General features: G+C 35.6%; 1 protein-coding gene across 17 annotated transcripts in view; it reads right to left on the bottom strand.

The window, feature by feature from the left end:
• Positions 1 to 13,067, bottom strand: part of ROBO1 (roundabout guidance receptor 1) — a 1,131,260-nt gene that overhangs the window by 104,260 nt on the left and 1,013,933 nt on the right. For all 17 annotated transcript variants that reach the window (XM_021071380.1, XM_021071370.1, XM_021071378.1 and 14 more), the window contains 3 exons: positions 6,997 to 7,117; positions 6,234 to 6,372; positions 4,093 to 4,220 (listed from right to left, as the gene is read on the bottom strand). In XM_021071380.1, the coding sequence (XP_020927039.1) occupies positions 4,093 to 4,220; positions 6,234 to 6,372; positions 6,997 to 7,117 (388 nt within the window). The remainder of the gene's footprint in view (positions 1 to 4,092; positions 4,221 to 6,233; positions 6,373 to 6,996; positions 7,118 to 13,067) is intronic.

The raw sequence follows: 13,067 nt of genomic DNA, 5'->3' as shown, positions 1-13,067 counted from the left end.
ACTGCAGAGCCTGCAGAGTCTCTGCTGAACGTTTTTCCATAACAATAACACTCTATTACACATAAAATGTAATCGTTTTTTGAATGAGTTCTATTCCCAAATGGTCATAATTTTCATTAAATTATCTAGTTATTTTGCAAAACTTCAACATCGAGTCTAGCACTAGCTTTGAAGGCACTAACAAGAGTCAACACATTTACTATAAAAGTCAAAAAGTTTTTAAAATAAAAATGTAATGCTTTATATTTAAGAGTTCTAATAATCTGTTACATAATAAATTATCATGATTATATTAATACTTCAGATTTCTCATTTACAATGGCAAAATAAGAACTACCTGTCTAGAATTATTTGAATATTACTATTTTTCTTATGAAGACGCCAATATTTATTAAAATTAAGTAATAAGGCTATAACTACTAATAATAGTAGAATGCTCCTTCTTTATAAAACACTCTGTAATAGATACTATGTTAAGCATTAGATATATATGTATACAATTTTAATCAATCCTTATAAAATGCTATGAGCTTGGTATTACTGTCCCCATCTTACACCTGAGGCAAACTGAGACTCGTGACATTTAAATTAGTTTTTCTACATTACACATTTGATAAATGACAGAAATAGCATTCAACCACATTCTATTGACTAAAATTTCTATGCTCTTAGCTAAACAATTCTTTGTAATACACTTCTTTCAGCTCTGGTAATTCCTAAATTCTAGAAAAAAAAATTTCAGACCTTTATTCTCTCTGTCACTCATGAGGTAACTCCTGGTTCCTGGGATTAATGAATTTGCTTGAAAACCAAAATTAAAACACAAGTCTCTTCTCCAGGGGCATGCCTGATAATCTGTTTATTTATCAAGTCTCTCTCTCTAAATATATATAGATTTTATATTTAGTTTTATAGTTATATTAGTTATTTATATATTAAGTTCAGATAACAAACTTCATAAATGTTTAGGAAACTGTCTAGCCCTAAGTTTTACTCTGCTCCTTTCACACACAGATCACCAGGCAGCCATCACAGATACCAATCTCTTCAAATGACATCTAATGGCACTCAGGATCAGAGTCACCAGACGCTGCCTGAATTTCCCCTGGGATGTCCTTGTGATATTTCTACCATTCAAGCAGAAGATTTGAGTTCAAATGCATATTTCAAATTGTAACAAGTATGTATTATACACAGTGCCTACTAGATGCCCAATTCCATGCTAAGCACTGTGAAAACTACACAAGTAGAAAAACCAAAGAAATCATGAGTCAAGAAAGGAGTATTTAAGGAAATATATACAGGTAGGCTTTTCAAAACAGCAGAATTGAGATTTAAAAAAAAAAAAAAAGAAAGAAAGAAAGAAAGAAAAAATGGAAGTAATTCTCAAATCAGGGTTAATTTTTAAATGTTGGAACTAATCTTATCTGAACTGGAGGTGAAAATCACTCACCCTTATTTTATTCTATTTATTTTTTTTGCTTGTTAGGGCTGCATCTGGCATATGGAAGTTCCCAGGCTAGGGGTTGAATTGGAGCTACAGCTGCCAGACACAGGCACAGGCACAGCCACAGCAATGCAGGATCCGAGCCGCGTCTGCAACCTACACCACAGCTCACGGCAATGCCGGATCCTTAACCCACTGAGTAAGGCCAGGGCTCAAACCTGCATCCTCATGGATACCAGTTGGATTCATTTCCACTGAGCCACAATGGGAACTCAACACTCACCCTTATTTTAGAAAGTTTTTTTTTTTTCTCTAAAACTTCCACCTGGAGCCCAAGGGTTTGTTGCCCAACATAAATTCTGAAAATTAAATATTTATTGCCTGAAGAGTGAGGAAAAGGAAGATTGTTTTTAAGCCAATACTGACTGTAATAGTGTCTTTTAAAAATGAACCACAAATAAAATACAGAAATCAAAAATAATTAGGCTACAGAATTTCTTATAATTGTTTCCTGCTATCAAATGGATTCATTTCTGATTAGTTTCCTTTGTAGTAACTAGTATTTTTCTACATTCAATCTCAAATGAAGGAAAAAAAATACATAACTTCTCAAGTTTCCTTTGAAAAGTTTCCTTTTTTTTTTTTCCCTTGGTTATCTTTTGCTGTTGGGAATCATATTACTTTCTTTGACATGTTGTGTATATTATTCTAATATGTTAAAGGTATTTTAACAGTGATGTTAATATGCATATTTTATTTTAATATTTGAATAAAATAATAACTTCTCAACAAGATACAGATCTTTCATAAGTTTATGGAAAACCTAATGTAACTGAAATAAGAACTTCTAAATTGCTTAAGTAGTTTTTGGATTTGATCATTTGTACCCAGTTTTCACTGAATTCCAGGCTTAGAAGCAAGAATTCCATATGAAAGACTTAAGGCTGAAATAACTTTGGAATTGAATATAAAATTGCCGGAAGAAATTCTATTTTGATTTCAATGTCTCCTGTAGACACAGCAGAATGGCTATTATTTAGAAAAACATCAGAATCTTAAGGTAAAGGACTTTAAAACATAAAGTGAAACATCTCTCTGACTAATGTGATAGATAATCAACTTCCCTGTCACAATTGCCTGGAGACAGACACACCTTTTCATGTCTTGTATTCATCCTAGGCTACTTTCATTCCCTCTGGAGGGTTTTTGAACTCGAACTTGACATCTCAAATTTATGCTTTCTCTACATGTAAAGGGGTTTTCTTTTCTTACAGTTTTAGTCCTATGTGGAGTTCAAGTCTAACTTAGATTAAAGACAAGTAGTCTAGGCCTTAGAAATTCAATGTTTGTTCTTGATCTTTCCTTTTTTTTTTCTTTTGTTTTTATGAGGTTGAGCTAAAAACCCCAAAGTGGGACATAATGGATTTAGAGACAGGAAGGAAATATTCTTTATTCTTTTTTTCTACTGTAAAAAGCCCACAAGGCTCTTTTGTAGAAAGGCCACGGTAGAGGCACTCCCTCAAAAGCTACCTTTTTCTTCCTAATAGCCTTAGAGGAGACAGTGTTCAGAAAAGATGATAGAGCAAGTGTTGCTAATGTCGTACTCAGAAACAAGCTAAGTGGTATATGGCCAAAATCCCCATTTACTCTATATACTTGTCAAAGTAGGGAATTTTTTTTTCACCAACAAAATGTTTCCTAAAGGTCTCTCAAATTCTACAATAAACAATTTGTCCCTAAAAAGAAAAAAAAAATGAAAGTTCTCAGATGAGAAAGTAAGAAATAACAGCAGACATCATGGTAAAAGAAGAAAAGGATTATGAAAATGAAAAACATGAAATTATGGATACCAAGGAGTGAAAGAACCATTTCTGTACATCAGTTTAAGACCTAACTTTGACATTCAATAACTTGTAGCCATAGAATACGGCATCCATTTTGGCTCACATGTCACCAAATAAAATCTTTATCAAAATTAGCAAGGTGCAAATGTAATTCATTCATTCAAGAAATATGTACTGAATGTCTGTTATGTCACAGGCACCATGTGCACAGAAAAAAACTGCAAAAGTTCCTTCTTTAGGGATGGAGCTTACATTCTAGAAGGTACAGAATCTTCTCATTTTTGTGTTCTGAACTATACAGACCCTTGAAAGTGTGTGATCTGAAGGAATGGTAGATTTTTCATTTAAAGACCAAGTTTTCGAGAGTTCCCTGGTGGTCTGGTGGTTAAGACTTGGTACTTTCACCACTGCGGACTGGGTTTAATCCCTAGTCTAGGAACTGAGAAACCACATAAAACCAAAAAAAAAAAAAAAAAAAAAAAAAAGACAAAGTTTTCATGACCATAGCTGCATTTAATAAAAGCTCTATATTTGAAGACCAGAGATTAAAGTACATTCTCTTCCTCTGCTTGGCTAAGACAGAACTTACAATTTTGAAAACTTCGTTCAATTTCCTGTAACAAACACATATAGAGCTCCCATAGGCAAAAGATAATTTCCTTTAAATATGTTTGAAATCAAATATTTATAGCATTATTTAAAGTCTATATTTTATATAGACTACTCCAACAAATATTTTCAAATATCAGCATTATATTTCATATAATAACCAACCACAAAAAAATGTTCCCCAAATCTTACCTTGGACAGTCAGAGTGGCTGATGCTTCAGCTTTTCCAACCATATTTTCAGCAACACAAGTATATGACCCCATGTCACCAGCCATTACCTTCCGAATTTTCAAGGTATGATCATCTCTGATTTCATATCTAGTGACATAAAAAGAAGCAGAGTTAAGTGACTTTCTACTTGAAAGATCCCATTATTACAAATATGATATATTCAGGCATCACATCACATGCAAAAAATTTAAAGCAAAACGTAAATATAATGCCACATTCTTCTAAATAAGCATGCAGATAAAAAAGAGCTTCTTTATAATCACATGGGTAGAAATATTAAACTACTTTCTAACAGAATATTTTGGGGCAAAGTTGGCACTTATTCATTTATTTCCTCAAGCTCCTGTACTCACTAAAACTAAAAGAGAGGAACCTATCATTAAATAAATTCTTACTATACATGACACTTTATAAGTTTTATCTTTTAAAATTCTTAAACCACCTTATGAAACGGTATGCTCATCTCCATTTTGCAGATGGGAAAAGTGAGGCATAGGAAGCTAAGGTAACTTGGCTTTGGTCTTCAGCTGGTTTAATGGCAGAGTTAATGTTTCAATCTAGTCTTTCTAGAGTGTCCTTGCTTTGTCCCATCTTCCCTCTTCCTAAAATGTTTGGTTTCTTAAAATTTCAAAAATTTCACTTTAATCCTCTTTTTACTCTATATAATGTCCCTGAGTTACACTACCTACTATAGTTTATATACTGGTTGACCACATGGATATTTCTAGCCCCCATTTCACTTCAGTTCCAAATTCATAATCCTGACTAATAATTACACATCATATCCCTCAGGCATCTAATACTTAATATGTTACATACAACTTTCTTTTCTTACCATACCACAAAAAACAACTCCTTCTCCTAACACAATCTATCTCTCTTCTGTCACCAACTCCCTACATCTAACAAATTCATCGATTTGACCTCAGAGCTTTCTTTCCAGGATGGACCCCTATCCTATTTCCATCTCATTTCCCAATTCAGGCAATTCACACCTCTTATCTAGACAACAACAATGGTGACCTAGCCATGGTCTCGCCGCCAACACAATATGATACCCATAGCACTAGAAAAATTATTTTCTTTAAAAAGCAATCCTGATCATAGAAATCTCTCTTGGCTCACCAATGTGCATGCCATATGATTCAAAGTTCTTCAGTTTATATAAAACCCTGTTAATTTGGCCTCAGTATCTCCAACTTAATCTGCCATAACTTCATGCCCTGTGCTTTATCTGCTACTGTGCTAACTTTCTACTGCTCAAAACACATGAGGTTCTTAGGTTTGTATCTATGCTGTGATGCATATTTTCCTGGAATACCCTTCTCCTCTTTCTTGTTTATCAACTTGATATGTATTTTTCAAGCCATTACTTACATGTCACTTTCCTTTGAGACTCTCTCCTGATTTTCTGCTCCCACAGGTCTACCTTTATGCAACAAAAGGTTTGCTACATTATTCTCTGTCTATCCATACATGTCTCCTTTCGTAAGAGTCTTGACAGCAGAAACTATGTCTAAGCCACTGCTATAACAACCTTCAAACCTAGCAGGGGCTCAAGGTATGTCTGCTGAATGAATGGACATATGAGAGAAGACGCCTAAAGACAGTACCTAAAAGTTTCATTTCATTGCTTCTTCCCTAAGGCTGTGAGTGCTCCAGCCAATTTAAGGATTTGACAGATATCAGGAAACCCTGACCTCTTCTACCAGTCCCTGGTGATGTTGTAGTTAAGGAAAAGGAAGCCTGCTTTCTAACTGGTTCAGTTATGTCTTTAATGCTGTCCCTCTCTTCCCGACCTATTCCCATATAAGACATTGGTATTAAATGCAGTCTGGTTGAACAAAGAGAAAACTGAGGAATATCACATTTTACAAGAGTTTCTTGGGCAGGCCAGGGTCATGAACGTACAGTTCTTATCTGAAACTCACAGAGAAAGCATGGCAACCTTCTGATTCTAATTACCTAGGGTACTGTGTTTGGCCCCTGATCAAAGAATATAGAGTAGATCATTCTAATGGCTTAGGGGTGAACAGTGGTCTGGTCAAAACTGTAGAAATTCCAAGTGGATAAATCCCACCATTAAATTCTGATCCATACCTGGATTTGGGCAGTTCTCCATCATCTTTCCTCCATCGTACGGTAGGCACAGGGTCACCCCGGGCCTCACATTTAAATTCTGCACTGTCATCCACAGTTACTGCCAAATTACTAGGTCTCTTCACAAACGATGGTCTCTCTAAAATTAGAAAAATTCATCTCAAAAAATATACATAGAGACAAACTAAAACCCATTTTGGATGTCCAGTAAGAGCAGGTTTATAATTTAAAATATGATTTAGAAAATTATTCTACAGAGTCCCCCTACTTTTAGAAGCTCCTCCCCAGGTGAGTGTTTCCTTCTAATTTTCTTCCTATATCGTGGCTACTTTATCGCAGTATCACAGTCTACTGATTTCTCCTCTTTTCTTTCCACCCCTCCCAAAATATTGGTCAACTTCCAGAAAAGGTCATTTTTTTTCCTCCTTGTCTAAAGACACTAATGAAGGAGTTCTCATCGTGGTTCAGAGGGTATCGAACCCAGCTAGCATCCATGAGGACATGGGTTCGATCCCTGGCCTTATTTGGTGGGTTAAGGATCTGGCGTTGCTATGAGCTGCGGTGTAGGTTGCAGACGTGGCTCGGCTCCCACGTTGTTGTGGCTGTGGCACAGGCTGGCAGCTACAGCTCCAGTCTGACCCCTAGCCTGGAAACCTCCATATGCAAAGGGTGTGGCCCTAAAAAGACAAAAATAAATAAACAAAGATACTAAAGAAGAAGAGATACATTTTACAGTGAGCAGATAGGATAAAACTGCACTTACCTAAAACAGTTAACTCTGCTACTTCACTCTCACGTTCCCCAACCATGTTGGTACCAACACAAACATATTTGCCAGCATCACTTTTACGGGTATAAGTAATCATGAGCTTTCCTCCTCGTATCTTAAAAAAAAAAGTTTCACATAAATAGGATTAAAATTGCCTCCATGCTTTTTACATGACAGAGGTTCTCATAAGTGAAGTCTACTTTCGAAGCATGCAAACAAAGCCTAATTATATCAAAAAGCTGATGTGTTAGTATTTCCTCTATCCACAGATAATCACTTTAAGCAGAATTTGTTCCAAAGGTACAATAGAAAAGAGGCAAAACATTTTTACTTACTGGCATTTCTCATAAAGTTACTATATTCTGTATAACTAGGAACTTGTGCTTCCAAACTGACCAAGGTCTTTCACGTTATTTAATTAAAAGAATACCAAAAAGTTCATGAGCAATTTGGTTAGCAAGTGGGAAAAAGAAAAAGGAAAAATTTTAATACTGCATGACTATAATTAACATGCAAATATGTATCAGCTATAAGTAATTTTGAGAAAGCCTATTCTAGTATTATAAGATATGGAAATAAAAATGTCTCTAATTACTTAATTTGTCAAAGGTGCTTTGAAGGGATATATCTTAATATTCAAAATACAGTGGAACCTGACATGTCCTAAAAAAAACCCTAGGTGTTACTGCTGCCTAAGCAGTTTATAGGGAACTTCGGAGGCAGAGACTGAACAGATCCCAATAAATCATCTGGAAAGCCAGTGAGATACACTCTTAAATTCTTATTTGAAGAAGAATCAATTAAAAATGTAAGCAGCCCTCTAGTACAATAAGTAGGCTGAGGCTAACCATGAATTAAAATCAGGATGCGGAAATTGAACTATCTTTACTTAATTTAATACGCTTTTGGTGGGGAGTGGAGTTCAATTACCCGTGAATATCTATAATGCTCTGAACCTTAGAAAGGTTTTGTCAGGGATAACTTCCAGAATGTTTATTCATGGAGGTTATGACCTCACAGATATTCTGTGCAGTGTACAGATTAAACAAAGAAGGAGAGAAGGAAATGTAGAAAAAAGGAAGGAAGAAAGGGAGGGAAGGAGGGAGAGAAAGAAGAAAGGAAGGAAGGAAGCATTCAAACAGAATTTTTTTTCATTCTACACTGTCTTTATACTACTACTTTATAGAGGTGGGGTTTCACTGTTTTGGGATGCCTAAATTGCTTTATTTCAATCCAGATATTATAACCAAGTCTTTATGTATTAGGACAGAACCAAATATTAACAGAGCAGTTTTAATTTTTCTGGCTTTAGAACCTGATATTCTTCAGTTCTTTTATTTAAAGAAAAATCATGAGTCTCTCAGTATCATTATAAAAACCATCCAGAGACTTTTCTCCGTGTTGTTTATGACTCTATCCCTCATGCCTCGAAAAATGCCTGCACATAGTAGGCACGCAAGATTTTTGTTGAATGCAAACTGCTTTTGTAGATAAAATTAGTTATCCAATGAAGCATTTCTATAAAGGTTTATAACAGTAACAAGATATATTAATAATAGATTTATTGTTTTCATATATACCTATCTAAATTTTCAAACAGAATAATACAAAGAAGAAATAAATGTCACATGAAAAAAACCTTCTCAAAGTTAACAACTGTCAATACGTTTATACACTTTTTCTTTTGTCCCTTCTCTCTCAATATAAAGAAAGATAGAAAATATGCATACACACACACACTTTTACTAAAGTAAAATCATGTGATACATGCTCTTCCCTAAACTGCGTTTCCAACTCAGTAATATCCTACAATGCATAAGAGTCCTACACAATAAAGAATTATCACACACCCAGAATGTCAATAGTGCTCAAACTGAGAAACTTTATTCTAAAGACCTGGCTTTGGCCTAAGGATAAATGCTGGATTAAAACAACAAAAGGAAGGAGGGGTTAAAATTAGGTAATGGCCAAAATGTTTATTCTTTTTGTAGAAATCATTGTTAAATCTCCCCAGATTATTATAAACACCCCCACACAACTTCTACCTCATTAACAAGACAATTTCATTATAAAACCCTGTGTTCTACACTATACTTACTAGCAATAGTAAAGATTCCACACTGAACATTATAACTTAAATGGAAAAACCAAACAAGCCTCACCAAACCTGAGAGAAACTTATTTCCTCAGATGCTAGAAACAGAAATTCACAAAAGTGAAGGAAAAAACAACAAAGTACTGCCAACAAAAAAATACAAAAAATAATGGATGAAAATGGTAGTCTTCAGTTCTATAAGTTCAAATTGATTTTGGCATCATGTAATGGCTGAATTGAAGTAGAGCAAACCAAAAGCTATAATTCTATTCTCTATGGTCAAAAATGTGGGCTGCATCGTACCCTGTTCTTTTCAATAAACAAAAGAACAGAAGAAACTTAGTGCTAATAACCCTGATCAAATATACCATACCAGCTTTGAAGCAGAACCCACTATTAACAATTATCATTTTATGTTGAGTCATATAAAAATACTGATCGCAAAGAGTGACTTCATACATTCTACATCTCAGTGCCCATTGGAAAACAGAAAATCGACATTTCCTCTATATAAAAAGGAAAAAAATATGTCTAACACATACAAAACACTGCAAATGTGAAAACAGTACTATTTAAAACAAGCTAAGAAATATTTCTTGGCAGGTCTCCTCCTGCAGCTGGATCTGACAGCCAAATTGTAAACCTATCAAAAACGAGTTTGTATAATGAACAGACACAATGTTAAACACTGCACTGCAGCAGCACTACTTCAATTAACATAATCCTGGTAGTGGAGAAGCGGAACGTGTTAAGCTTTCAGACAATATGCTGGCATCTAGCCTGTGTCAGAAATCCAAGGCAGAGGTCCCACCTCCTCATTACCATCTACCTTCCCAGCCTGCAGTAGGAACCACATTAGAAGCCCACATTTCCATAAGCTCTAGACAGTGCTTAAAGGGGGGTCTCGGCTATCTACATACTAGATGAAAACAAAACAAAAGAAGGTCCCAGCGGTGGTGCTCCTTTGGGGGAAGGAGGGAGAGGAGGAGAAAGGAGAAGGTGGCAAAACATTTGAAGTTTCAAATATCTTTACACTTTTCAATTTTTTTTTTTTCTTCAGAACAACCCCAGATTTTTAAAAAAATGTGTTGGTGACATTAAGGTATGGAATATCTCAATGTTTTTGATATACCAGCTTCTTATACACTAGCATTTTCCCTTTAAGAAGCGATACATGATTATTTTCCTTTGGGGTATAAAGCCTTCTCTCCTAGTACTAAAAAACTTCTCTGAAGCAGTTAAAAATCCCTTCTAGAATGCTTCCTTTCATCTTCTTTATTGCCTTGTTTACTGAGCAACAAGATAATATAGATAAATCAGGTATAAGATGGAGCTTTTCAACCAAAAGTGAAGAGAATCATTTCATATTTCCGGTAAGCATGAAAAAAAAAAAAATACAATCAGAATTCTTACGTCCAGAATACAAGAAGGAAAAGAAGCATGCTTTCTTTTAAAAAATAAAGTAAGCTTTTGGTTTGGTTATTCTATAGCACATACAGCTTACCCTGCTATCAGGGCTTAAAATCAGAAAGATGAACTTAAAATGAACTCCTTGGTATGTCTTCATTTTCTACCCTAAAGCAAGTCAGATGATTTGCAGTATCTGTTACACAGGAATTTTTTTTCAGGCGTCACCCCCACAACGTTATCCATACACCTCTAGGTTAACATACTAAACCAACTGGGGCTAATTAACTAGTTTGGCTACACAAAATCTTTTCTGCTTTTAATTATATTAACCTAATGTGACTTGAATTCAGCAGACCAAAAACGAAACCACTAATTATATTAAGAGCTTCAAAGATTCTTCCAAATTGCTAACAACCAAACTGTCATATAATTTATCTCATTTCCTTTAATAGATTTGGTATTCAAAATCTGTGTTTCTTACTATAAACACTATTTTAAAAATACATCCTAACAATGAATTAAAGAATACTGATTTAGAATGCTAAAGAAATATGTTTAAAGAATAAGCATAAGACACACAAATAGGTATCATCATACCAATGAGAAATTGTGCAGTACTTAATTTTTATAATTTTCTAAAAGATTAAAGGCTCTGAAAGACTCATTTACAGTAGCATAGGCTTAATAAGCAGGGTTAATATGAGGAGTGAAAAGTTTAAAGCACCCATGTTTAGAAATTATTTTTTCTGAAAAACTTGATTCTGTACCACTGTCTTCATACTTGGTTTTATAAAGCAAATGAGATGAGAGGTTCTGAAGCATAGGCTAGTGTTTCATCCTTAAACAATGCTAAGTCTCTTTGGGCAAAATATCTCTTCATAGCAGTGCTGTCAATTCTGCCTAAATCTTTGACCTACAGAACAGACATCAAGCTGTTGTGAAGTGGAGGAGAAGTACTCTGCGTGGATTTAAGACTTCTTAATGACCATGAGATGCTGGTACCCCAGATGGCCAGTCATAGCCCCCAGACATTCTCCTTGGTGAACTAAACTGCAGAGCAGTTTTGGATGGTCCCTAAGGACTCCTTTCAAAAGAGGCATGTAAAGAAGAGTCACAGTAACAGCTTTTATTTCTTTAACATTTAGCAGTAATTCAACAACAACAACAACAACAACTACAAAAACATCTTATTTGACCTTGGAACAGAGAGTGGGAGGAAGTGGGAAAATATCCATTACTTTTCAATCTGACAACAAGAGTGATATCAACCTTTAACGTAAACAATTCAAACTGAAGCATCCATACCTTTCAATGTTTATACGATAGTACCTTTCAAAAACAGTTACGCTTTGTTGCATTTTAAATTAAGCAAAGACACTGGTGGTAGTTTAATCATATTGTACAAATGATAGGCAAAGGATCAGATCAAATACAAGTCTCACAGCTATCTAAAGAACATTACAACCAAGTAAAAGATAACTCATAAAATTCAGATCTTACACAATACCAGAGAATACAGTATTTCTTGGTCACACTCCCAGGGAAGCAGTTTAACAAGAACAGTTAATTAAAAAACAGCCATGCCTAGGGAGTTCCCGTCTTGGCTCATTGGAAACGAATCCAACTAGGAACCATGAGGTTGTGGGTTCAACCCCGGCCTTGCTCAGTGGGTTAAGGATCTGGCATTGCCGTAAGCCATGGTGTAGGTCACAGACTTGGCTCTGATCTGGCGTGGCTGTGGCTGTGGCTGTGGCATAGGCTGGCAGCTGAAACTCCGATTAGATCCCCAGCCTGGGAACCTCTATATGCCATGGGTGTGGTCCTAAAAAAAGCAAAAATAATAAAAAAATAGAAAATAAGAAAGCCATGCTAGAATTAAATAATCTCATGTTTTTAGTAATTGTGGTTTAATATCATATGTAGGTACTTCATATTTCTGAATATACACATTCATAATGTTGTTGTTATCTTGCTCTTTGGAACCTAAATTTTAATGGCATTAGAAACAGTAAAAAATTAAATTTTTGAAAAATTTCCACTACCAAAAACCATTGATGAGTTCCCTGGTGGCTCAGCAGGTTAAGGACCTGGCATTATCACTGATGTGGTTCAGGTCATTGCTGTGGCACAGGTTTGATCTCTGGTCCCGGAATTTCTGCATGTCAGGGGTGTGGCCAAAAAACTGATATAAAGCAATTTATATCTACTACTCTAATAACTCTCAACCCTTTTCTTAAGTACAAGAAATTTCAAGAACTTAATTTTTTTTTTGTCTTTTTGTCTTTTTGTTGTTGTTGTTGTTGCTATTTCTTGGGCCGCTCCCGCGGCATATGGAGGTTCCCAGGCTAGGGGTCAAATCGGAGCTGTAGCCACTGGCCTACGCCAGAGCCACAGCAACGCGGGATCGGAGCCGAGTCTGCAACCTACACCACAGCTCACGGCAACGCCGGATCGTTAACCCACTGAGCAAGGGCAGGGACCGAACCCACAACCTCATGGTTCCTAGTCGGATTCGTTAACCACTGCGCCACGACGGGAACTCCAAGAACTTAATATTTAT

This window comes from Sus scrofa, chromosome 13 (assembly GCF_000003025.6).
Source record: "Sus scrofa isolate TJ Tabasco breed Duroc chromosome 13, Sscrofa11.1, whole genome shotgun sequence".
In the NCBI taxonomy this organism is placed as follows: domain Eukaryota; kingdom Metazoa; phylum Chordata; class Mammalia; order Artiodactyla; family Suidae; genus Sus; species Sus scrofa.
This window is presented reverse-complemented; position numbering and strand designations above follow the sequence as displayed.